Below are 24,749 nucleotides of genomic sequence, written 5' to 3' on the forward strand. Positions count from 1 at the left end.
ATAAGTAAGTGTTTCATTACTCAGAACAACTTTGTGGTAATCTGTAGGGACTCTTTCCTCTACGGGGACAAGTGAATGTAAACCATTCCAGCAAAAATATAAGCACAAAGCATGAGGATCCCACCAGTATTGTATTTAGTTTCTTCTTTAATATATCAAATTTATGTTGTACAGCATTTATTTGCTTTGGCATCTCAATGATTCTTGGAATTCTATGTCATTTTAGATTTATTTATATCTGCACATAGATGTTAAATTGGTGGATGCACCAGAGGATTGCAATGGGTTTTGCAAAAGGGAAAGTGCTAAAAGTTGTGATATGGCATTTGAAGCTTGAGATATTTCATTTCTGGATCACAAACAAACCAAACACTATCCATGTGACTGAAACCAGCACCAGATAATTACAGATGGGTATGTATCCTCTGACATTTACCTGGAAAACACTCTTGCTTTGAAGATATTTACTTACTTACTTTATGTTTTCCTGAAATCACAGAAAACCATCTACTGAACATGTAGAATAAAATGACAAATACTAAACTTTGAGTCTTTTTTGGCGCTATGGCGCCCTCTGGTGTTCAATGGGACTTAATTCAATTCTGTAAAATACTTACTGGAACTAAAGAAAAAAGATTTAGCAAATTCTAGACTTAAACAACATTTAGAGTTCTGTGAACTGTTTTCTAGTGTGGACCAGTTTTAATGACTGAGTTTATTGATAGACTATATATTTGCAGTTTATGAAAATGTATTAGCAATAATAACACTAAACACCATATGAACTAGGATTTTTTCATTTCATAGCCAAAATGTCAGGCAGTTATCAAAGATTCTTTAGTTCTAGAACAACAATCAAAATGCTGATTTTCTGATGCATTAAAAAAAGAAAAAAGAAAAAAAAGACTGACTGTAGCAACAGCAGATGGCAGCAAGCGTACATTTAATGAACTTACTGGTACAACGTGAGTGCCACAAGTGTTGTGATTTTAAACATCTGATTAATTTCTTTTTCACATATTTTCAATCAAAAACGATCTTTTACACATTTTCATTTAAATAAGAATGTATAAATACATTTTAAAATACAGATGGATGCTGTGCAAAAGTCCAGAAGCCATTTGTTTTGACGGTATGCAGACAAATGAGAAACATTGAAATGTAGGAAGAAAATTAGTGATTGATGTTAGTTTTGACTTTGACTTTTGTTGCATTTTGTTAAGATTTTGTTAATGCTGTTTAATCAAGGTAATTCAAGGATAACACATTTCATAATGAGTCATTTAATACTATTCTTTTAAGGTTTAAAGTTTTATCCCATATATCAAATCTTAAAATGACAGTGGATTACAGCTAAGATGTTGTTATTCATATTTATATTTATATTTATATTTATATTTATATTTATATTTATAAAAATTCCAGAATGACCCCAGGAAAACAAAGTCTGGACAGTTAAGATGGGAAAAGAGGGAAAATCTGGTGGTTTCCCTGTGCCCCTCCCCTGAGCCCCAGATTCAGTTGCTCCTCTGCTGGGTGTGGGACCACAAGGTCAAGACAGTGTTGATCAGGTGGAATAAACTGGATTGTAACCCCCACGGTGATCAAAGACACTGGTCAACATGCCACACCCCTTTACCCCTCTCCTGCTGTCCAAACCTCTCTGTAGGCAAACCCACTGACCCTGCAAACAGAGCAGACAGAGCTGGAGGAGGGCGGGAAGATCCTCGGGGAGTCCTGGAAAGAGGGAAGAATAGATGGAATGAGATGGGATGGACTGGATTGTGGAAGGAGATGAGATTAGGCATTTACTAGTCAGTTTAACCTCTTCCCCTTAGCAAATTATAGGTGCAATATAGCAGGTCTGGTTAAAAAGCAGCAGACATGCTCAATTTGCAGCTTTAGGCTCCCACTAAAATATTACCAGGCCTTAATGTGCGGTTTAATAACTTATTACTGAGCTAGATAAAAGGGTAGAACGAGAGGATAACAAAAAGGATTGCTGCAGTAACCCAAGTGTGTAAGTGCTGATATATTTGAATGAAATATTTAATCACAAAAGGTGACCAAAGAGAAAAAACAAAAGGTTTCCAATAACTGCTTTCTCCACTTCAGTAAGAAACAGCTAGAAAAGCCAGACACACTCGTGTGCTCAATATTAGATTGCAGATATTAGAATAGACTGAACTATGCAATCAGATCTGTTCTTATATCTGCAGCAGTTCAGCAAAGGAAAAATGACACTTCCTCTGAATACAGCTGTGGATTCCTGAGCTCAACTGACAAATCTAACACATTACTCATGCGATGAGCAGATGATATCAGCTGCATTCAATCACCTGCTGTGGAGAAGGGAAAGGGTGATAGGTGTAGTTTATAGGAAAGAAACCAGCACACACACACACACACACACACACACACACACACACACACACACACACACACACACACACACACACACATCTGTGTGCAGATAACACTTTTGTAGAAATACAGCACCAAACATCACATCTGTTCCCTGTTTGGAGGGACACGTATGACAACTTACTTTTTAACTCTCAGGTTTTTAAGCTAGATAAACACTGACAGTATGGAGAACAGAAACTACACACTTCACTTTAGTGCATATTAACCATGTAAGTTCAATCATAAAGCAGCAGCCTATATATCATGTTTATATTGTATCTGTAACAACCCACTTTATTTGCTTGGCAATATCATTTTTTTAAAGGATATTTTTTAAATTGTTTATCTTGCTTGGTTTCTAATGCATTTTAAACGTAGCTGCATTTCTGTTTAAATAAAAGTCTTTGTTTAAAAGAGAGAGAGAGAAAGAAAGAAGACATGGAAGTTGTTTGCTACAGCATTATTTGTATTTTAATAATGTGGTCATGATTACACCAGCAGTGTTAAATAGCTGGCTTGATACTTGAAGCCTGACTGTCTAGTAGTTTGCAGGTGCAGGTGAGACAACATTTGGGTTAAAATAGGGGTTAACTGGGATGTAAACCTTCTAGTTTGTTAGATTAGAGCTCATGTAGGGAGTGATTAGTGGATCAGCACAAATTTTCCACAGAAACTGAGGTCTGAATTGTTGAAAGACTTAGATGTCTTTTTATGTTCACTTCAGAGGGTTAATCGTTTATTCATAATCTTTTACATTTATGTTTACCTTTCATAAACTTGATATATTTTGATTTGTACTCATTCACCATGCTGTAGCTTTCTGCTGGATTGTAGTATGAAAATATATATAAATATATATAGCTGCCTTATGAATGCATTATGTAAAAGAATATGAGTCTCACACATCAGATCAAACAGTTCAAACTATTATGAAGAGTCTTTTTTTTTTTTTTAAGTTGCCAAGTTTAGCTGCCATTTTGTGACATGTGTGATGAGCTTTTTATGGTCTATCTTTAACAATAAGTGGTTCTAAAGTTCATGTTTGTTTTACATCTTTGAGACAGAGTAACCATTTCTGACTTTAATAACCTGCCATTGTGTGGTGTGATTTTTCTAAGTATAAAATAATTGCACTATGACACTAATACCACATGTTGTTGTAAAGACAAGATTCAGGTGATCCAATGAAAACATTCATTGTCTGAGTTGCTTTGGTCTGGAGCTTGAACTATTCAGGAATTTCAGGGCAGAGATAGATACCAATGTTCAAGGAGTAAAAAATTCAGAATTATTGGACAATGCTCTTTAAATTATACAGGTACACCTACAGTAATGTTTCTGCCAGTCTGGTGCAAGCTCAGTGCCCTGCCCAGCTTAAATTGATTCCCTGTTAGGCTGAAGCATTTTGATTTTATATGTTCATAGATATTTTTATAGGCATAAGCTACAACCGTCAATTTAGCTAATGTGTTTGATCACCATGTTTTTACGCATATACAAAAAGATGGAACGGGTCAGTAGAACAATAAAAAATGGAAAATATGAACATTAAAGAGGCAAATGTTATTACTTGACCATGCTATACATCGGTCCACTTTCATTCAGTATGGCATGTTAAATCACCCGCTAATCCTGGTTTAATGCTATACTCTGGTATAGTCAGAGTTACTTCGTCCCTAGTTCGGGAACACATGAGCATATCTGTTGACTTAGCTTCTGTTGGGAAAGTATTATCTCCATTTTGCACCGGAGGGCTTCTGTGTGAACTTCCCTTTCTATCCACTGGTTATTGTTTATGATTTGAGGCATATTAAACAAAAGCTAAAAAAATCAGGTATCATCAGGTAATAAGAGGTGGTTATCAGACCTGAAGATTGGGTTATATGACTTCAAGCTCCAGAGTATGATAGAGTGCAGATAAAGAATGAAATAATAGAAGAAAAATAAAATTTTATAATCAATATAAGTTGAAGCAGAATTAAGTGTCACCATTGCTTCTTGATTTGTCAAAAAAAAGTGGGAAATAAATATTAAAGTGTTTTTTTTTTCCCGCTGCTTCATTCTGACAGACTTTTATTGGTCACTTTTAAACTTCTACAACTTCTTACAGCCTGTAACACATGCAGTGACAAATTTCATAACACTGTTATAATGACACTCTTTTATTTCCAGTGGCCACGATCCTTTGTTGCCATTCATAAATTCATCACCAGCACAATAGTGAGAGCTTTGTTTTCTTGTACAATAGCTCTACTCTAGTGGGAAATGTACAACTCTGGTTACTAGGTGAAATTTTAATTGGAAGTGTAGTCTCAGCCATGCAGTTGTCAATAGCTGACCTCCTTCCAGCTCATTCATACTGAAAGTGCGCACGCTGTGTACACGCACATCCACACACACATACATACAGAAACACAGCCAGGTTTACAATACAGCGGCGCCGAAGTTTGAGAAAGGCTTCTTTGTTAACTGGCGTAGCTGCTGTTATGCAGTGAAAGTCTTATAGTCTCTGCTTCTTTTTAGTAATAAAGTAAAACTTTTTGTTTTACATCAAACTATCTCACATGAATACACTGACATTTAGGGGAAAATCTAATTCGCCATCGCCCAAATCAGCATAGGAATATCATCAAAGTTGAATTGTTACTGAATCTCAGTAGGTACACAGTGGTCAAACATTTAATAAAGGTTTGCAACACATAAAGCAACCCAATGGAAAATGTTATTCATGTTGCTGAATATATGTAGAAAAAGGATATACGGAAATCTGAGATACATGGATGAGCCTTTTCCAGTTGCCATTAAAGGATTATCATTAAACTAATTTTGCATGTTTCTTTGATGCATCACTAAACTAATGTGTTTGTTTCTAACGCTGTTCACTTCCTGGACTTTGTCTGCTTTATACTCACAGACTGTGCTTTGAAATGCTAAATAAAAAATACTGGGTCTAGAGGCATTTCTGCATTTGTATTCATTTGATATTTTTGGTGATGCAAAATATCCTTTTATTTTATTTTTTATTTGTTTAAACTCGTCTCAAACTGGGAAAGAAACACTCAAAAATTTCTGAAACCAGATACAGATTACCTACAAATGATAATCCTTTATAAACTGGACAAAATCACAACTTGAATTTTCGTGCAAATCTGTTCAGAATGTTTTGAGTTAATCAGGTAACAAACACACAGACAACCAAACCAAACCAATAACTCAACATCACAGGCAAGTATAATCAAAGTCAGAAAGAAATGTATTCATTAAAAAAATTCAGTGTTCAAAAGTCATATTTCTATTTCCAGTTTAGTCCTTTTCTTCTCCAGGTCTTTTTTCATGCTCTCTTTAAATTAGCCTTTATTTGGGTGGATTCTGGCCCAACTTGGCTCGGCTGCCATCAGAGTGAAGTAATGTGTTCTGTGGAGCCCGATTGGCTGCTGGGGGAACACCCTATGGTGGTCCCATACAAAGGATCTGACTACAAGAAGTGTAGCGCAAACTCCAATCTGAGACTGGACCCCCACTAGCGTACACGCATGTGCACCACACATGCACGTACATACATACACTACCCTTGGATTGCTTGTTGCTATCTCCATCACTGATGAAAGAGCCCATTCATGCCCGCTGACAAATTACTACTGAAGCATGAGACTAAGACCCCCCATTCCTTTGTCTCTGTCTCTCTCTGGCCATTATCGACTGTGTGAGATTTGGGTGTGAGAGAATATCACACAGGGGACCAGAACTATGAAAGAAGCATTGTGTTTAGCACACTTTCAACTGTGGCTTTTTTGGTGGAAAATGTATAGTTAAAGTAGCATTTAATCTGAAGTTTTACAGTAAATATAAAACTTTTTTATGCAGTTGAGCACACATAAAATGATGTCTTCCTATTTTACCTTTTGATGTTTCAAAAGAACAAAAGAAGTTTTCATAGTTCACAGAAACAAATAAGGAGAGAGGTTTCATTACTTACCCAAACCTTTAAAGAGAACAGATTGAGACTTTTCTTAGTCTTACTGTTAATAAGATCAGTGCTACATCAGCATCAATCAGTCAAAATACACTCACAATGATGAGGCCAATGTGTGCAGAGTATTTAGTTTTAAGTACAAGAATATAGCATTTATAATAATAAAGTAATGCAAAATTATTGTTTCAGCAGCTTCACTTGATATGGAAGAATTGTTGGAGTGGCTGATAATACGGCATAATAGTTGTTGACAGACTTACTAAGTAGAACTGCATCTCAACAGGACTAATCACTTTTAGTCCAGACAGCTGGTTTACCAAAAAGGATTAAAGACAAGAAAGGAGGAGGTAGCCTGAGGTCTCGGTCCACCTCTGACCTTGGACTTGAGCTAAAAGGATGCTCAAATCTCAAAGCACTAAGGCAGCAAGGTCAAAACCAGGGCTGGAAAATGTTGCTTAGATCTATTGTGCTGATTTACTCTCCTACAGCAAAATCACCAACCACCAGAGTAATCTGCAACACGTATAACGCAACAAAACTAAATCTGCAACCATTAATATCAAATGGGGGATCTCTGGTTTTAAAGAGAAAGACAGCATTTAAAACCCAAACATGTTAAAAGGGATTAAGTGATTTGGAAACCTGAAGGGTAATGGTGATCTGAACCATACACACATAAACCCAGAGAGATTCCAGCTCCCCAGGAAAGGGCAGTTGGATGGCTGTACTGTCCTGACAGTAATCCTCAGATTAACTGATTGTGGGCCTCCACCAGCCAGCCAACTGGAACTAAAGCAGAAATGTATGCAAACCTGAACATGTGGGTCAGTCAGCCAAAGGGACAGCTAGCCAAACAGACAGTCATTTAAGAAGACAGACAGTCCACCAACCAGCCAACCAGCTTAGTTGCACCACTGAGTGTTTTCAGCTATTGAATCCCTCTTTCACTCTGTAGCCTCATTAGTTTTGCTTTCACAATATCTATTTGGAAGATGCATGCTTATAAAGACAAATGTTTGTTTGTTTGTTTTTTTGATAATTGTGATTTTGCCACAAAAAAACCTTCATCTTACATATGTGTTTGTGTTATTTCATAGCCAGATAGTAAAACACATGCAATGCTTAGGTGTGTGTAACTTTGAAAAATATTTAGAAATGTCATTCTTTAAATATATACCTATGTATTTGATTTTATTTAAAGTGAAATGAATCAAATCAGTATTTTGTTTAATAATTAACATAATCAGAAATTAGAAATAACCTACAAAGGAGAACAAAAGTTTTCAGCAGCCCTCATTCCTTTGCTCCAGTGGCTAATGCAAGTTAGTGTGGCTACAACAATTCTACTAATTAAAGCATTAATATGGCTACATGATTACCTTAAACAGCCTAATCAGCATTATTTTTCTCATTTTTTGTGCTTCCAATCTCAAACCTTTATTAGTGTGGGACTAATAAAGGTTATCTTATCTTAAAATTTCTTTAAAAAACCGACTTAGTTCTGTTTTTCATGAAAGTATAAGACACTTACACATTTCATTCAACACAATAACTGACATCACTTTTTTATTATTTCTTAAGTGTAACCTGAAACAGCAGAAGTAAAACATTCATAAAAAGCGAATACAATTTACACCATGCTTAAATGACGTTAACATCACCATCACTTATTGCCTGTGTTGAGCATGGCCACACCAAACAACTTCTGTAGCCTCATCTTTTAGGAAATACCATCTATAGAGCAGATGAGAACATGATCTTTACTTAAAGATGCAGAGCAAAATGTGAAATCAGGCCTTATTTTAGGCATCTAACAAAAAAAAAAAAAAAAAAAAAAAAACGTGAAAAAAACGTTTACTTTGACATCATTCAGCCTGCTGTGAAATACCAACTCATTTTTTGGTTTTAATGTTTAGTATTGTTATTATTATTTTGGGACTCATTCCTGCTGTGCAGTATTTTTGTTTGGGAAAAATAAAAGTTATTCCAATGACAGAAGTTGCCATAAAAAAAGAAAACACAGCTTTCATATTGCAGTGTGCAGTACTCCCTTCACAAACTAGTAATTTGGCTCTTATGGGTAATATAATCAAAGCTATGAGACTCAGACTACAGACTGATGTACTTGGCTCCATGCTTGGTTGTGTAACGGTGTCTCCTATTTCTCTTTTTCCTCTTAGGGATCATTTTTGATACCCTGTGGAGGGAATCTTATTTATTTATTGTTTGGCAATTTACACATTATGTAATTTGGTAAGTACAACACATAAATAATGCAATTTAGAAGAATATATTTTGTGACATTGCACCAATTCATTGAAATTCATTCCACTGACTGAACCCTTCAGAGATCATCTCCTATTTTAACTTGCCTTTACTTGCCTTAAGTTCAGACAGGGATGCAGACTTCATCAGCCTGGCAGTTCAGTAGTTAAATAACTGCCAACAAAAGTGACTGAAATGGTGAATTTAGTCACTTTTGTTGGCTGTACTCATGTTACCGTGGCAATGGAGTCCTCTCCATCGCCATGCTCTCCACCAACTCTGTCTCCACGGTTACGTCCTGTCAGGCACTGAGTGGGGGGAGGCAGGGGTTGGTCAGGAATAATAATGGCAAAGAGGCACACGAGGGGGAAAGGTTTAACAATAACACAGAGTACACATTTACTGCCAGGGAATATTATCTAAACTCTGGACAGAATATAAGAGAAATTATGAGGAGCTTAAAAAAGTTACTCAGGAGTTCAAAAATGTTACTGTGAAATAAGGTAACACAGACTCATTGTTTTTATTGTATACAGACTGATTGTAGTCTAGTCTTAAAGGCTCAATCTGAGCCAGGAAAAACCCAGATTGAAAAAAAAAGTGCTGTGAATCTTTAGGAGAGGTGTAATCAACATTGGAGGAGGGAGGAAAAGGGACAAAAGAGTTGGGAGGGTGGTGAGAAGAAGAGAGGGGCAAATGCTTGAAGTGGAGGCTGAGAAACGAGGAGTTTCTGGAAAGTTTGAACAAGAGAAGAATAAAATCATGGGCTAATGGTGGGAGGGAGTATGAAGGTCATCCGGGCTTAGTCGTCGTTCCTGCGCCCCTCCTGCAGAGATGAACTAGCCAGCACAAGTTTAAGTGTCACTTTCAAGTTAGCCACTCTTAAAAGTTGCAGCTCAGCTTCTTTTTTATTTAATTAACTGCAACAGCTAGTACTCTATTAACCTGCCTGTGAAAACAAGGACAATAGAGTCAATGGAACTTTTGAATAAAGAGTTTTATTTAATAGAAAAATAATTAAATTTAAAGCATGCGTTTCAATAGAAGAATAAACTCCTGGTTTATGCAACATTAAGGAATGGATAATGTGACAGGTTAAGTCTTGTATAGTCAGAATTTGTCAGACAATCAAAAAGTTTAACAAAATATATTAAAAAAAACCAAAAAACATCATTTTCAAACTTTTAAATCTTATGTTAATCTTGTGATTTTATTAATGAAAGTTGTGACTAAACTGAATGTCTTTAATGTTCCTGTATGGAGCAATTTGTATAGTTTATGCAATTAAAGTATGATTTTTGGTGACCTGGTACACTATCATATACATCAAAACCAGATTTGACTAATCAGTTGTAGCTAATAGAAGAATATAAACGTAAGCCAACAAAAGCTGGATTTACATTTCCATAAGACTACAGCTGAATCTTTTTCCTCATTTACAGCAGAGCTGTCCTTCTTTAAATCTAAAGGATTTCATTTAAATTTTCCTCTGAAATATTTCAAGTATGCATGATTAATCAACACAATAAACTCAAGTGATGGGTGACATTTGGTAGCATTTAATCCAAAGTTTGGCTGTAATCGATTAGTGCAAGGAGGACTACATGGAATAAACTTGCATGATGGAGCTAGGAGCTACAATTAATGTCCTCCACCCTCTCAGAATAAACACACAGACGAGTTTGAGGTTCTTTTTTGTTCTTAGAGACTACAGACATGAGACACCAGCAATTCAGTATCATCATTATGTATAAATGACTGTATTTTCTGTATTGTCAGTCATTTATCTAATATCACCTTTTGGTCCTGACCCCATCTGCATATGTTTGCAGATTTATGCAATTCAATAGGTGAAAAAAATATCCCTAAAAAAAGTTGTCCCTGCATTTCTTTAGGGAAATATATAAATATATGTTAAGCAGCATAGGCATTATATGGTGCTTCACTTTTTCTGACTTCATCCACCTAGTTTGCAAAATATAATACTTCAGAAAATTATTATCAAAATTCAATATTGATAAATCATTTAAAATATGCTATACTATGACTTTAATCAGTGCACTGAATTTCCCTTTTTATGATTTCAGACATATTATATTTAAAAAAAAACACTGAAGTCTTATTGGCTCCTGAGAAAAATCACTCAAAGACCCTTCACGTGGATGTCCGCTCATCTCCCTTTACACATCTGGAGTAGGATAGCTGGTCCAGAAAGAGCACAGAACACACCTGGCTGACCTTACATATTCCATCACAGATGATGCTGTCGTTGTAGCTGACCATGAAGTGGTTAAAATACTTATCAAAGCTTTTTGTCTGCGGCAGCATAAAACTCAGGCCCAGCTGGAGTAAACTTTGCGGCTGCAGGTCAGTCAGTCCAAAAGCCTCAGTCATGATATATTCAAGCGTCCAGTCTGATCTTTGTTTCTCATTGGCTTCCGTCAGATTCAAATAGTACTGCCAGATATCCTTCAGAGAGAAAGAGAAAGGCACCAAAAAAGGGAGCGAAAGAGAAGAAAGAAGAAAGTCTTTGAGTCTTTTTGAATGCCACAAACAGTTTTTTGTGTGCTGATTGACACCGTGATAAATCATTAAGAAGGACTTCGGCTTCTGTCTTTGAGCAATGAGATAAAAGTTAGAGTAGGTGTTGGAGCGCGGGACTTTTTTAGTTTGACCTAAATTTGTCATCTGCTTTCCAGCTTGAACAGTTTTCATCTTTCTTTTGTATTCCTACACTCTTTCCTTTTAAGTTTTTATGCTTTGATTGTGAAACTCCCCGGGATTTCACTGGTCCCCAAAATAGCAAGTCCTTTTACCAACTGTACCACTGACCTGTCCAACCTGTCACAGCCAATCTGTTAGTTTAAGAGATGTATTGCTACATGTAACAAATGATTTCACGATTTTTACCACTGCCTTTTGATGTTCAGTTGATGGTTTCCAGAATATCAGATGGACATTTTTGTTTTTTGCCTTTTATGGTTTACACGATGACTTTTTTAATTCTATGAATGGAAAATGTTATTTCTACAATATGCAGTGACAGAATAATGTGTTTTATCTGACTGCTGAGGGCCTTTTCCTGTTCTCTGTTTTAAAACCTCCAAACGTCTTTGCACATTTATTTAATGACTAGAACTCCAATAAAAAAAATCTAAGGTCCAAGATGAACCTTGGTTGGTCTGCAAATAATGTATATGTATTGAATATATATCAGCAGCATTTCTGGCAGTTAAACTGATGGTGGCCCAACCCATCTATAAGTTTTACCACATCCATCATTACTAAACATCACTAAACCACACTTTCATGGGTGACTAACTGCCAAGATTTTGTAATAATGTGCACAACTATCTTTTATCACATAAAGATGTCTGCATAAGTCTTTGCTCTTGTTTTATATTTAAACCATTTTAAAAACCGAGGCATTTGCTAAATCTGAACAATAATAAGATATTGAGTTATGGGCAGATAGTAGGACCAGAGTTCCTTACCAGCATAGTGTAATCCTTGTTGTTGTACAAGTACATGCGGAAAGATGGGTTATTGGAGTAGAGCTCCACAAGATTTTTGATCGGTGTAACAGCCGGTGACACAAATAGAGAATTCACAGGTTGACCTACAGAAAACGATAAAAAAGAAAAACAAAACAAGAAAATTTAGGTGATTCCTTTCCTTAAGGAAGTCAGCAGATTGTCTGTTTTTTCACGTTTTATCTAGAGAGGAAGTTTGCTTGCACACAATTGGTTTGCGATTCATTTTTAAAAATGACAAGTGCTTAAAAAAGAAAAGGTGATATTGCATTTTTAAGAAATATATTAAACTCCATTATTAAAGATACTGATTGATATTTTCTCACACCTTGTTTGTCCAGCAGCACCATGGTGCTGTCTCTGTGAGTGTGTCCGTAGAAATGTCCCGCAATCACATGACTGTACTTCCTAAAGATGGTGACCAGCCTCTCGTTGTAGTTCTCTCTTATAGCTGTGATGTTTCTGGCAAAGGGCAGGAACCCGACTGGCACATGGCCTATGATGTACACCTACAGAGAAAAGTAAGGCATATTCAACCACAGACATATTTAACCATCCGGCATCTTTCATATAGATCAATATGGTGATCACTACGGTGATTAATATGACAAAACAAATGTTTGCAGTAGAAACTTGTAAACCTTTTCGCGATTCTCAGCAGCTTTCTCCAGAGTTTTTTCCAGCCACTCAAACTGCCCTGCAGGGTCTGTCATGTTCTGTGTGACATTATTGGGACCATAGTAAAGGATCGTATTAAGACTAACAACCCGCAAACCAGGCTTAGCAAGCTGTGAATAGAAACCACCTGCAAAAACAGAACAAGGAACAAAATGAAGGCTACACCTAACGTCATGCCACACACTGAGATTTTGAATGACATGCTTCATGCATGGCTTTATTCCAATTTTACAGAATCAACTGCACATGCTCACTGCACAGATTGTTTCACAAATCAAACAAAGGTTTGCTTGAGAGAAGTCCACTACATTCACATTTTCTGAGCAATTAATCCAAAAAGCTTGACTGATTCATCATCAAACCTTTACATATGTATGCACCGTGTTGCACTTTACATTAACTTCCTGAATTGCAACACTTGCTGCATCAAAGGGTATTCATCAGCACATGCCAAAGGTCAGTGGTTTTCTAACTTCCTCATTTCTTCATGTGGGAACTTTACAGTTCTCAGAAGTTTGGGCTGGTATATACCCTGTACCTACCCATTTAGAAGTCAGGCTACATTAAATGCACAGCAGTAAGAGCTGAAGCTTTAATATGCAGAGAAAAGTTTTGAATCTGTTGGTCTGACATGTGGTGACTGATGTACCTTGTGAGAGTGTTAGCAGAGCATCGTCATGCAGCCAGAGTTTCCAGAACTGGGCAGCAGCTTTGTAGATGGCATTAGTGGAGGTTGGCATCTGGTCCTAAGAACAATGATGAGCAAAAAATATGCATTGTTATCCCAAAAGTAGGTTATTAAAAATGTGACATGCCACCTGACATCTCACATATATGTCAACTGGTATCATGACTGTTATTACTGAGGCTATATGCATGTAATTCTTGTGCCACAGTGTTTCTGTTAAATTAAATGGAGCCTTATTGTAAAATAAACCCTTGAAAACTGAAAATACTGATGGATGATACCCAACCACATAAATGAGTTAAAGCATGCTCATAGTTTGTATAAGAAAACTTCCCTCATTTACTTCTGCAAAAAAATGGGAGCATAAACTAAAATGCTTCATACAGCAACTCATTTTTAAGTTATACTTTCATTTTATCCCAGAACTTGATGCATCAGGCAAACATTAGTGGAGCAAAAATCATCACTGCTCTCCGAGTAAAGCTTGAGATACTGCTTGCTGTCTACTTGTATAAAGTCACCTGAGGCCAGTAGTCATGATTTCCAACTGCAGGGTAGACTGTCAGGTTAGGGAAGTGCTGTCTGATGGTCTGGGTCATGTTACTGATGACCTGGATGACTATGTCTGTAGAGAGCTCATCTAGAGGGACGTGAGGTGGGCTGTCACTGAAAGGGGAAAATAAAATCCAGTTATTTCACTTTATTTGCAGTGAAATGCAGACAAAGTAAAATAAGACCTCTAGACACATGGTGATCCCAACATTTGTTTGCTTAAATTATCTGAATGAATGGTGATCAACTTTTGCTTTTTTAACTATTAAAAATGCTACTTAAAAAAAATACAGAGCAACTGAATGATCAGTCATGATAGCAGAATATTTAAAAATGGCATCAGATCATTGATTTACTACTGATTTGGCCTTAATCTACTGTCTACTGAGGTTATCTATTTCTAATCGTGTAGTTTTCCTGACAGCAGTGACAAAACGATATTAGAACCCCTCAAAAAAGTAAAGTAAAAGTAAAGTGGAGAAAACAATTCAGTATTTGTCTGCTATTAAAAAACAACATGGCTTGTCTTGTTTTGGCTTATTACAATAAAATGCTTCAGTAATGAAGATTAAAATGTGAGAACAGTAACTGCAGTGAGTTAAAGTCACTGGGAGCAGCTCAGTCATCATTTCTTCAGCAGAAATCTGGAAAACCCACCGACTTCCTAACAGGACTAAATTCCCTCTACGTAACATTGTAATTTGTTCCAAACATGCTTGGCTTGTACAACATTGCAAACATGTTGTAAATTCCTCTGTACAATGGATTTCCCCATTAGGTGAAATGGCAAACTTGTGCTGCAAAGCCCAATAACAACAGCATAAAGCACAAATCTGCTTGCACAGTAACTTAATCCTCCACCCCAGGGAGTCTTTTTAAAGTTTTAAGTGCCAAGCCGTTCTCTTAAGCATGTTTAATAAGCCTATGAATTCCTGGCTTAGCTGATTAGCTGCAGATTATTAAAAAGGCGCATGGGTGCAATTCTGCTGAGACTGACGCTTACAACTACGCACACTTATCCTGTGTCACTATCGCAGTGTAGTGAACATTGGTTCACTCTAGTTATTTTAACCTCTTATAAAGCAAGCAGAGCTCCCTTTAATGCTACTTTTCACAGTGAGTAGATAACGTCTGCTCATCTCTCAGACCTGGAGCTTCAGTGCTTGACTGGGATTGCATGATTTTATTCAGCACTATTAAATGTAGTAGGCACTCTGAAATAATTGCACTTATTTATTTATTCATGAGAAAATAAAATTGTAAGATTCAGCATTTTAGCTGAAGTGACAATCAAACTTAATTAAACATCTATGAAAAAGTAATTGCCATGTTTCTGTTTTCACACCCGAAAACTCTCCAATACACCTGAATTAAAACAATTCTGCAAAGAGGGGCCAAAATTCCTCCCCTGTGATGTGAAAGGCTTATTGCCACTTATGACAAACGACTGACTGCAGTTCTTGCAGCAAAGGCATAACCAGTTATTAGGCCATCTTTGTTTCCCTTAATTAATGAAATCATCATTTAAAAACTGCATTTTGTGTTTACTCAGGTTATTTCTGTCTAATGTGACAAAATGTGCCAAAAATAAAATCAGGAAGAGGGCAAACAATTTTCACAGCACTCTATTCTGATCACGTGATGGATGACGCCCATCTGCTGCTCACAAAAAAACCCACAAAAGGAAAACAAATTGTGGGTTTTTCTAATGAGATGTGAGTCAGATATTATCTCAGGAAATTATACTTTTCTTGCTGAGACGCATGAAAGCATCTATGGTTGGTGTATTTCTTACAGAAAAACTTGTGACAATGGAAATTCTGAACTAATCACAAACATTATGATGTCACCTCTTTAACTCTCCAAACCACTACCAGGTACTGGTGACAAGTTGAAGAAGATTAAAAAAAGTAAACTTAAACATTAAAATCTCTATTAATTCTGATGGTGTACAACTTAGCATGATGTGACTTTAGAGAAAAAAGGACAAACAGATCTCGGCAGAATGTTTATCAAACTTAGCCTCGCACACCTGTAGCAAGGTAATTCTTGCTACAGGTTCAAGTAACTGATATGAACACCGATATGATTTTAATGATATCAATACTATTATCAATCCTATTTAATAGTTCTGATTCCTTTTAACTAATTTCTATTAGTTAAAAGGAATGTGATCTGTACTCTTTGGGCTGAAAGCCTTGTCTGAAAGCCTTGACAGGGAAAAAGCCCTGAGCAGGTTGGCAGAAAAATTGCTTGTACATGGCTGAGTTGTGAAAAAGAGTTTACTGTCACGAATTTGTCACTGTTTTGCAATGTGTCATAAAAGCATCTCAGGATTGAGGAACAGGACTGATAATCGACTGTGTTGACTGGAACAATATGGAACTAGTGGTTAAACTGGAAATGGTTCCTGTAACCTCGAGCTACTAACTATATATAAGAGGTGAGGACTAACTTACTGCTAAGAACATGTAGTTCTAACATGACACCACCACCACTTTTTGTTGGGGTTTCCAAAGCTGTGGCTTTAAAAGAGTTTATTCACAAGCGGAGTGTTTTAAATGTATAATTACATGAAACTCAGTATCGCGCTGCAAACTGAATATATCAGTGTTGATACACTGGGTGATTTTGATGAATAAACAGACCGCAGTAACGCTTTAAAATTCACATTTTATAATTATAGAAAGATTTCTATATAAATATGATCAAATATATTTTTCACTGAGTCTGAGTTTCCATAAAGAGAGTACTGTTGTCTTCATACTCTTAGATACTGTGAACTAAACTTACAGTAATGTTAAGTAGTAAAATGTTATAATCAGTCTTAATTTTATGTGTCAAGAACAGCTGAAGCTAAAAATGTCTTTAGTTTTGCAACTATTTGAAAATGAGTCAAGATATGGGATCAACTGAAATCTTGAATTGGTAATGGCACTATATACACGAACTGTTACAACATCTGAGAAAGAAAATATGGGCCATATAAAATTGTGATCTACCTCGAACGTCTTTGTTTTTACTATTACTAATATAACGGTATAAGATTTCTTCTAACAAACCTCCTCAATCTTTCAGCCCAAAAAGTACAGATCACATACTTTCACACAGAAGTACATGACTGCTGCTGCACTGTAGGATGAGGATGTGAAACCAATCCAAAACCACTTCTATGGTTTCTATAACCTGTAAATCACAAGTCTGAAAAAAATGAATCTGTGTTAGCCCACAATTTGCATGAAGGCAACACAGCAAAGCCTTTTAAAGCTAAAATAAAGGCTCTCTCTCCCTCATCAGAGTACCAACCCAGTCCAAATGATGAAGTCCTCTGGCTGTGTGAGCGATGCCATGTTAGTGAAGGCGGACTCAATGAGGCGGAAAGGTGAGTCGCACAGGAAGTCTCCATACAGGCCGGGATTGGTGGCAGGAACTCCTTTGGAGGAGTAACAAACCTTCTTGGGGTCTGGGGTCAGGTGGTAGGAGGGGTCCAGGTGGAGGTCTGTGATGTGCCAAAACCTCCCTGGACAGATGAAGTGATGGTGAATGACAAAAACAGAAATAAGAATGGAACCAAATTAAAAATCTGTTTGATTTTTAAAGTATTTATATTTTTTTATTTTTATAATGAAAATGTAAATGTAAAATGCAAAAAATAATTTAAACCACTTGATTTAATTGAGAAAAATATAAGAAGACAATTCAATATTAGAATTACTGACTAACATTTCTTTCCCTGTCAGTGTCAGTGACTATTTTATTTTGATTTGTGAGCTCAATGTATCTGAGGTCATAGTTACAAGGCTCATCTATACTGTATATTAACTTAATAGCAGTCTTCAATTGTAAAGTTTTCACCAAATATATATAATATATAACTTTAACTGCAAATGTTCACCCTAAATTCAAACCACCATGTCTTGTGACTAAATGAAAGGTAAGAAAATTCCCACCTTTATATTTCATGTTTTCTATTTTGTTGCATGAATTCTATCAGAAAAAGAAAGCTGTGCGTTGCATAGTTCAGGAGATATAAGTTTCTGAGTCCCTGGATAGTAACACAAGATATAAATAGTGCAAAGTCGCTAACGGTGAAGGTTTCGGTGCTCTCGCTCACCTGTGCTCGCCAGGTAACGTCTTCCAGTCGGTGCCGCTGTAAGCGGAGCCGCGCTGCAACACAGCAGCAGAAAACACAAACGCAACAACATGTTCAGAGCGTTAAAACCGACGGCACCGGGAAACACATAGCTTATATACACTTCAAGCTAGCTGTCAATGAGGTTCCTGCCCCTATCCCGAAGTAAACAGGAAGCAAAGCGACTGAATGGTCATGTGACTTCCGTGTTTTAAGACGCAGGGGAAGGAACTTATGAAAATGAAAGTCAAGTTCCTGCAGGATTTGTGCCTGTAAAGATATGTGAGTACATTTACTACGAAGATGAAGAGCGTATAAAATATAAAAAATTTAGGCTAATTATACAAAAACTCATAAAACTGACTTTGCAACAATAGCTAAAGCATTATCTATAATAGCCTGTCTAACCCCTGCAGGATGTAGACTCATTCTTTTTTTATGGTTCGTGTAACCTGAATCTAGAGAACAGTACATCTAATTAGATTTTCCAATGTACTTTTCTTAGTTTATGATGTGATATTGCTGCTTTGGCCTTATTTAACGAGTTAGATTCTACTAGTATTAATCACGTATCGACTTCCTTTTTCTATTATTTGTTCATTTATTGATTTCCATTATGCTGTCTATTAATACACTACATGTGTAATATAAGAATGTCAAAGCTTATAGGTAGCAGAGAAAAAAATGAAAGATAAAATAAAGAGGGTGTGTGTGTTTGGGGAGGGGGGGGGGGGGGGGGTATAAAATAGGAGAGAGTATATAGTAGAAGGATGGAGCGCAAGTACAAATAAATAGTGCATTGAATCGCAAACTGCTGCACCAGTACTAGAATAAATAAGACCAGGAGATAGAGGACTACCTGTAGAAGAAAAAAGCCAACAACTGGCCCAGTAAGGACTCTTATTCCCCACACTCAACTACAGGGTGGGGAAAAGTAGGTTTGGGGTACACAATGACAACACCTTGGAACATCACCTTACCCGAAGCCAGGACCCACTGTCCCCACCACGAAGGGTTGTCTAAAGCATACACATGACTACCAATTTTTAGGGCCCATCTGCACATTGTATGCGAACACCAGTATTCTACGCAGTCAACAACAGACACAGAAAAAATGGGCAAGACAAATTGGTCTGAGTTGGATTCAAGTCTTCTTTGATGTTGCAGCCATGTACAAACATATAATATGGAAGGTCATCTAACAGCTGTTTTTTTAGAATAATTAAAAACCCCACTTGTCTCTGCACGGTCACAGTGATGCCTTTCATTTATAAAGTATAATCTGTACTATCAAGCTTTTTCTTTTTTTTCTTACCTGTAGCACTTTAAATCATTCAATCAATTCACCGAGTCAGTGTAACTGAGTAAACATTAACCTCACATAATTAATATAAGTAAATAAAATCTAGTTATACTTGTATAATTTGCTCCCAGCATTGTGAGTTACAGGATATGGCTTTTTTTGGATTTAAAGGTCAGGTATTCCAAAATAACCACACAGCACTTTTTCACATTTCCCCTAAGTGATATCTGTTTTGCATACTTTTTTTTGTCTCTATCAACTCCCAACATGGATTTGTCTATGAATAATCTCTAACTGTGTCTGTGTTCACTGCTGAAGGTACAGTTTGCTTTCAGAAGTTATTTCCTGAATACCTGAATGGTGCACCTGGTGGGGTTTAATCGCAGTTGTAAACCGAATTAAGATCTAATACATTATGATAGAAATATTGATTTCTTTCATAGAAATGCTTCTACCACTAGAATTAGCTCTCTCTCTCTCTTTTTTTTGCTCTACATAGAGATGTTCCTGTGAACAGATTAAACAAAGGCTATTTCTTTCTTTTAAAGTAGTTCAGTGAACACTGATTACCTTGATTCACTGATTCAGCGTAGGAGGAGAAGAACAATTGCTGGAAAGACTGACTGCTCTTGAATACCTAAAAATACTTGGTAGTTAAAACCATGAGAGCTAAGTGAATCAAATATGTGATCACATCTAAATCATGGATCGAAGTTGTCTGAGAGATTAAGGTTATCATGGTCCTGGGTCTTGGATCCAGTGTTTTGAGTTTTTGCTGTGGACTAATGATTCATGGTTTTGAATTTAAGGAATAAGTATGTTCAAGCTCCATATTATTTGGTTATCTATATTTCTAGTTCTTTGTTTCTTGTTTGAGCATGTTAGTTCCCTTTCTGCCTCTCCAGTCGTTCTGGTCTCGGGGGATGTTTGGTCTCCCTGTTTGTTTCGTCGAGTTTGTATGTCTTAGTCGTGGTTTCTTTGTTGGTCACTTCCTGTTTTAATTTGATAGTCCATTATCTTGTGTGCATTATGCTTTCGCTTCGCCTGTCTCTTAGATTCTGTTCAGCTGTTCAGTTTAACACCATATCACTACATCAAGCAAGAGGCAAATATTAAATTCTTTTTTTTTTCCCCTTTTTTTATTTTGTATTTCCACACAGGGTTGCAAAGATGATCCATCCATCATGACAGAAATGTATTCATATAAAAAAACTTACAAAATTTGTGCAGCTTGCAGCTTGCTTTTACATATGGAGGAGGATGAAGTGCAAAGAGAAGCATACAGTCAACAATATTTATAAACCCATCACTTCTTGGCCAGTTTTAGGAGGCTGTCACTCAGAGCACTCATGCCTTCTCATAGGTACGCACTGCGTGGATGTCTTCGAAGGTCAGATTCTGCACAGGAGAGAGGACAGAAAGTATGATTCTCAAGTTTACATAATTAAATATATATAAAAGAATCCTCATCTGCTTAATCAGCAAATCATCATATAATTGTTGTAAGAATTTTCCAGACCAATTGTAAATCAGATGAATCACTTTTTTTCACTCTTTGAGTCTTGGTTGGACATATCACCTCATCTACTGCATAAAATCATAAAAATCAATTTTATTGTTGTTCGAGCAATGCAAAGCTTTTTAGGCTCAGAAAGCAACTGACAGTCATTTAATTCAAGGAAATGCATTATTAAAAAACATGTTAGTCTGTCTCCAAAAGTGCACCCAGAAAGTATAGAAAGTCTGTATACTGCAAATGTTCATATATATACGGATTAAGGTTGTCTTACCATGACCATCTTGTCGTCCTTGATTTCTCTGACAAACTTGGTCTCTTTGCCGTCCCACTTCTGGACGTGGACCAGCTTGTCTCCCTCCAGAGTCACTGTGGACTGAAAAGAAGAAAAGAAGGGAATGCATTTCGCATGAGAAGTGGAGAAATAACGCATGAAAATGCAGCCAAGTGTTGGCCTGTTTCCAGAGATGCCACAATTAAACATTTGGAGAAAATACTATAAAAAAAAAACAAAGTGTAATACTTTGTGCAACAATTGGGACAATTTATAAATGATTTGAAGAAATATTTAATTAAAAGTCCAGTTAAAAGTTGAACCCAACCAGTGACATGAGTGTAAAATGATTGAATTTACTTTTAACCACCACAGTGAACATAAACTTTGGATTTTGCTTTCTTGTACTTGGACATACATTTTATTTTTTTTATGTATAACCAGAGCACAATCAAAGGCTTTCTTTTATTCATTCATTGTCAACTCACTTTGCAGTTCCTGTCATCAGCAGTGGTTTCATCAAACTCTTCTCCCAGCTTGAAGGAGATCTCTGTGTTCTTGAAGGTGCTCTGGGTGCGGATCACCACCTTGTCTCCCTCCTGGCTGATGATTACAGTCGGCTTGGTCACATTACCAACCTGCCTGGTGGCAAAGCCAACACCTAAGTAAAGGATAGGGGTGATAATATATCTGGGTTACAAGAATCTCCATCTCTTTTTAATCACAAAACTTTTTTTGTGCAAAAGAATATTGCATTTGTGTATTTAAAAAGAAAGAAAAAAGAAAGTTTGTTACTTACCAAGTCCTTTCATATATTCATCAAAATTCTCACTTTCAATCAGTTTCCAAGTGGCACAGAAGGCGTCGACCATGGTGAAGGTTTGCAGAGAGGCGAAGTTATCTCCAAAGCACACTGAGCAAGCTGCAGCTTCTGCAGGTTTCCCCCCCTTATGTTATTTTATAGCTTCTTATTATTATGCATGCAGGTGGGTGTCACCAGGCATCCTATTGGCTCAGGAGATTTTCACTGGGTTGTGATTGGATACTTGAATTGGGTCATATTCTTGACAAGGGTAAGAAAAGAAGAAAGCTAAATGTGTCCATTTATATTCTTGATGATGTAATTACTCTCATTCAGGGATGCCAGTGGGTTTGGGGATAGGAATCATTGCCATATGTCAACCTAAGGACTTTTACATTTTAAAGTAATGGAGTAAAGAATAATTTTGCAATTATATTTCATCAAAATAAGGCAAATCTGTGTTTTAAAAAATGAGATTTATACAGTGTTCAGAGGTTTTAGAGAACAAGCTACTTGTCTATGAGGTTCATGAGTTAACCCATACTCAGGGGCGGTCCGAGCCTGTTTGGTGTCCTGGGCGAACACTTCCCCCCACCCCCCAGACACACACTCACATACATCAAACATATTAAGGATTGTACATCAACATATTTTATTGTGAAAACTGTTGTCAGAACCATACTGAATTGAATTTAACCAGATAAATATTTTATATCGTGTGTGTGTGTGTGTGTGTGTGTGTGTGAGAGAGAGAGAGAGAGAGAGAGACAGAGTATGCAAGTGGCTAACAAACAGTCATTGTAATTCGTCATACACTGAGAATAGCAGACAAATCAACAATACAGCTCTTCCAATTAATGGCTCATTAATATTGTGCTGAAAACAGTCCAAAAGATTCAATGAGCCACATCAGTGTGTACTGTCTGTCTACTGTTTACTATCATAGCCAAGTGGCTAACAAAGGTAAACAGAAGTTTTCCCAATCCCTACCAATGAATGTTATCTTGTTTCAGAATACACAATGCTTGCCATTATCCAAAGACACATCTGCTTACCTGTATCTTTTGCTCTTTTCTTCTCTTCTTTTCTCTTTTTTTTTCTAAACTGAGGACCTGATGGCTTTGACCTTTTCTTATCCACCTTCCATCAGTAATTTTGCACTCCAGTATCAACACCCAACCCCACAACATAAAGTAATAGACCTACACCTTAGTGCACAGATTCGGGTTGTATAGAGTTTTTTTTTTCTGGGATTTCACACAACCCAGGAAAAATAATTAATACATAATGGACTTGGATTTACAATATTATGAATAAAATGTGCTTTATTTGGAAGCAGCACGCCCCCTCCCCTTTCGACAGGTGATGTGTGAGCAGCAGCAGCAAGCAGGCACTCTGAGGGCCCTCGCACTCACTTTTAGCTTATATGGTAAATGGTAAATGGCCTGTATTTGTATAGCGCTTTACTAGTCCCTAAGGACCCCAAAGCGCTTTACACATTCAGTCATCCACCCATTCACACACACATTCACACACTGGTGATGGCAAGCTACATTGTAGCCACAGCCACCCTGGGGCGCGCTGACAGAGGCGAGGCTGCCGAACACTGGCGCCACCGGGCCCTCTGACCACCACCAGTAGGCATATAAGTGTGTGATAAAATTTAGAAAACACATCGGTGCAAATTATAAATCTATATCACAATGTCTTCAGTTTTTGTGTTTGTTGTAGGGCTTTCAACATTAATGCATTAACGGCATCATCACGATTAACGTGATTCAAATTTTTAACGCAATCAACCTATCTGAAGCGCAGAATGGACAAACTTTGGACTGCCCAAAATGCGTTGACATTTCAGGGATTTTGAGTCATTCTGTGCTCCAGATAGATTAATTGCATTAAAAATGTTTAACTGTGTTAATCATGATGACGGAGTTAACATTGACAGCCCTGTTTGTTTGTTTTTATTTATTGTTTTTTATTTGGTTATTAGGTGCTACTCCAACCAGCCAGAGAACCCCCCCGCCGTCCCGCCCCTCTCCTCCCTGTGCAGCAAGCTGCAGGCACACCTCGTTTATGAAGGGCGCCCTTACTCCCCGCAAATGGGCAATAGAAAACCGTTCGGTGCCTGTGCAATTCCTAAAATGCACTGGCATGATGTCGGGGCAGCGTAGGTGAGAGGAACTTTTTTTGTCAATGCCATAATGCCGCCCCTACCACGACGCCGCCCTGGGCAACTGCCCATGTCACCCATATCAAAAACCGCCACTGCCCATACTTATATTTCTTTTACTTCATTTTATCTTCTGTTAGTCTTGTGGTACAAACAGAACTTTTCATGTCTGGAATGTTTCCTGTAGGGACGCGTCAGTGAAGCAGAATCACTTTATTTGACAGCCTTTTGTCCTTAACTGCATTAATGACCCCCACAGCTACAATGCCTTCATGCTCAACACACACACTAATTACTGTGACTGAATCCCTCTGTGTGTATGTGAGACAGTGTGTGTGTAACTTTCTCAAACTGTAAAAATGATAGTGTCACATCTGATTCAAGCACCAAACTGTGACTTCTTTTCACAAGTTATGGTTAACAATGATCCCAGTCATGAAGGATTTATAAAGAC

General features: G+C 37.1%; 2 protein-coding genes across 2 annotated transcripts; both read right to left on the reverse strand.

Annotated features, from left to right (window-relative positions):
• Window positions 1–9,666: 9,666 nt before the first annotated feature.
• Window positions 9,667–18,392, reverse strand: smpdl3a (sphingomyelin phosphodiesterase acid like 3A). The gene is made up of 8 exons (XM_063495483.1): window positions 18,210–18,392; window positions 17,402–17,615; window positions 14,065–14,209; window positions 13,505–13,601; window positions 12,819–12,982; window positions 12,506–12,686; window positions 12,139–12,263; window positions 9,667–11,113 (listed from the first exon to the last, which is right to left on the reverse strand). Exons 1-8 carry the CDS (start codon window positions 18,298–18,300, stop codon window positions 10,799–10,801), a joined length of 1,332 nt encoding a protein of 443 aa, XP_063351553.1. The 5' UTR covers window positions 18,301–18,392; the 3' UTR covers window positions 9,667–10,798.
• Window positions 18,393–20,663: 2,271 nt separating this feature from the next.
• Window positions 20,664–22,252, reverse strand: LOC134642882 (fatty acid-binding protein, brain). The gene is made up of 4 exons (XM_063494936.1): window positions 22,120–22,252; window positions 21,809–21,981; window positions 21,321–21,422; window positions 20,664–20,928 (listed from the first exon to the last, which is right to left on the reverse strand). Exons 1-4 carry the CDS (start codon window positions 22,190–22,192, stop codon window positions 20,878–20,880), a joined length of 399 nt encoding a protein of 132 aa, XP_063351006.1. The 5' UTR covers window positions 22,193–22,252; the 3' UTR covers window positions 20,664–20,877.
• Window positions 22,253–24,749: the final 2,497 nt, after the last annotated feature.

Source organism: Pelmatolapia mariae, linkage group LG15, assembly GCF_036321145.2.
Source record: "Pelmatolapia mariae isolate MD_Pm_ZW linkage group LG15, Pm_UMD_F_2, whole genome shotgun sequence".
Classification (NCBI taxonomy): Eukaryota; Metazoa; Chordata; class Actinopteri; order Cichliformes; family Cichlidae; genus Pelmatolapia; species Pelmatolapia mariae.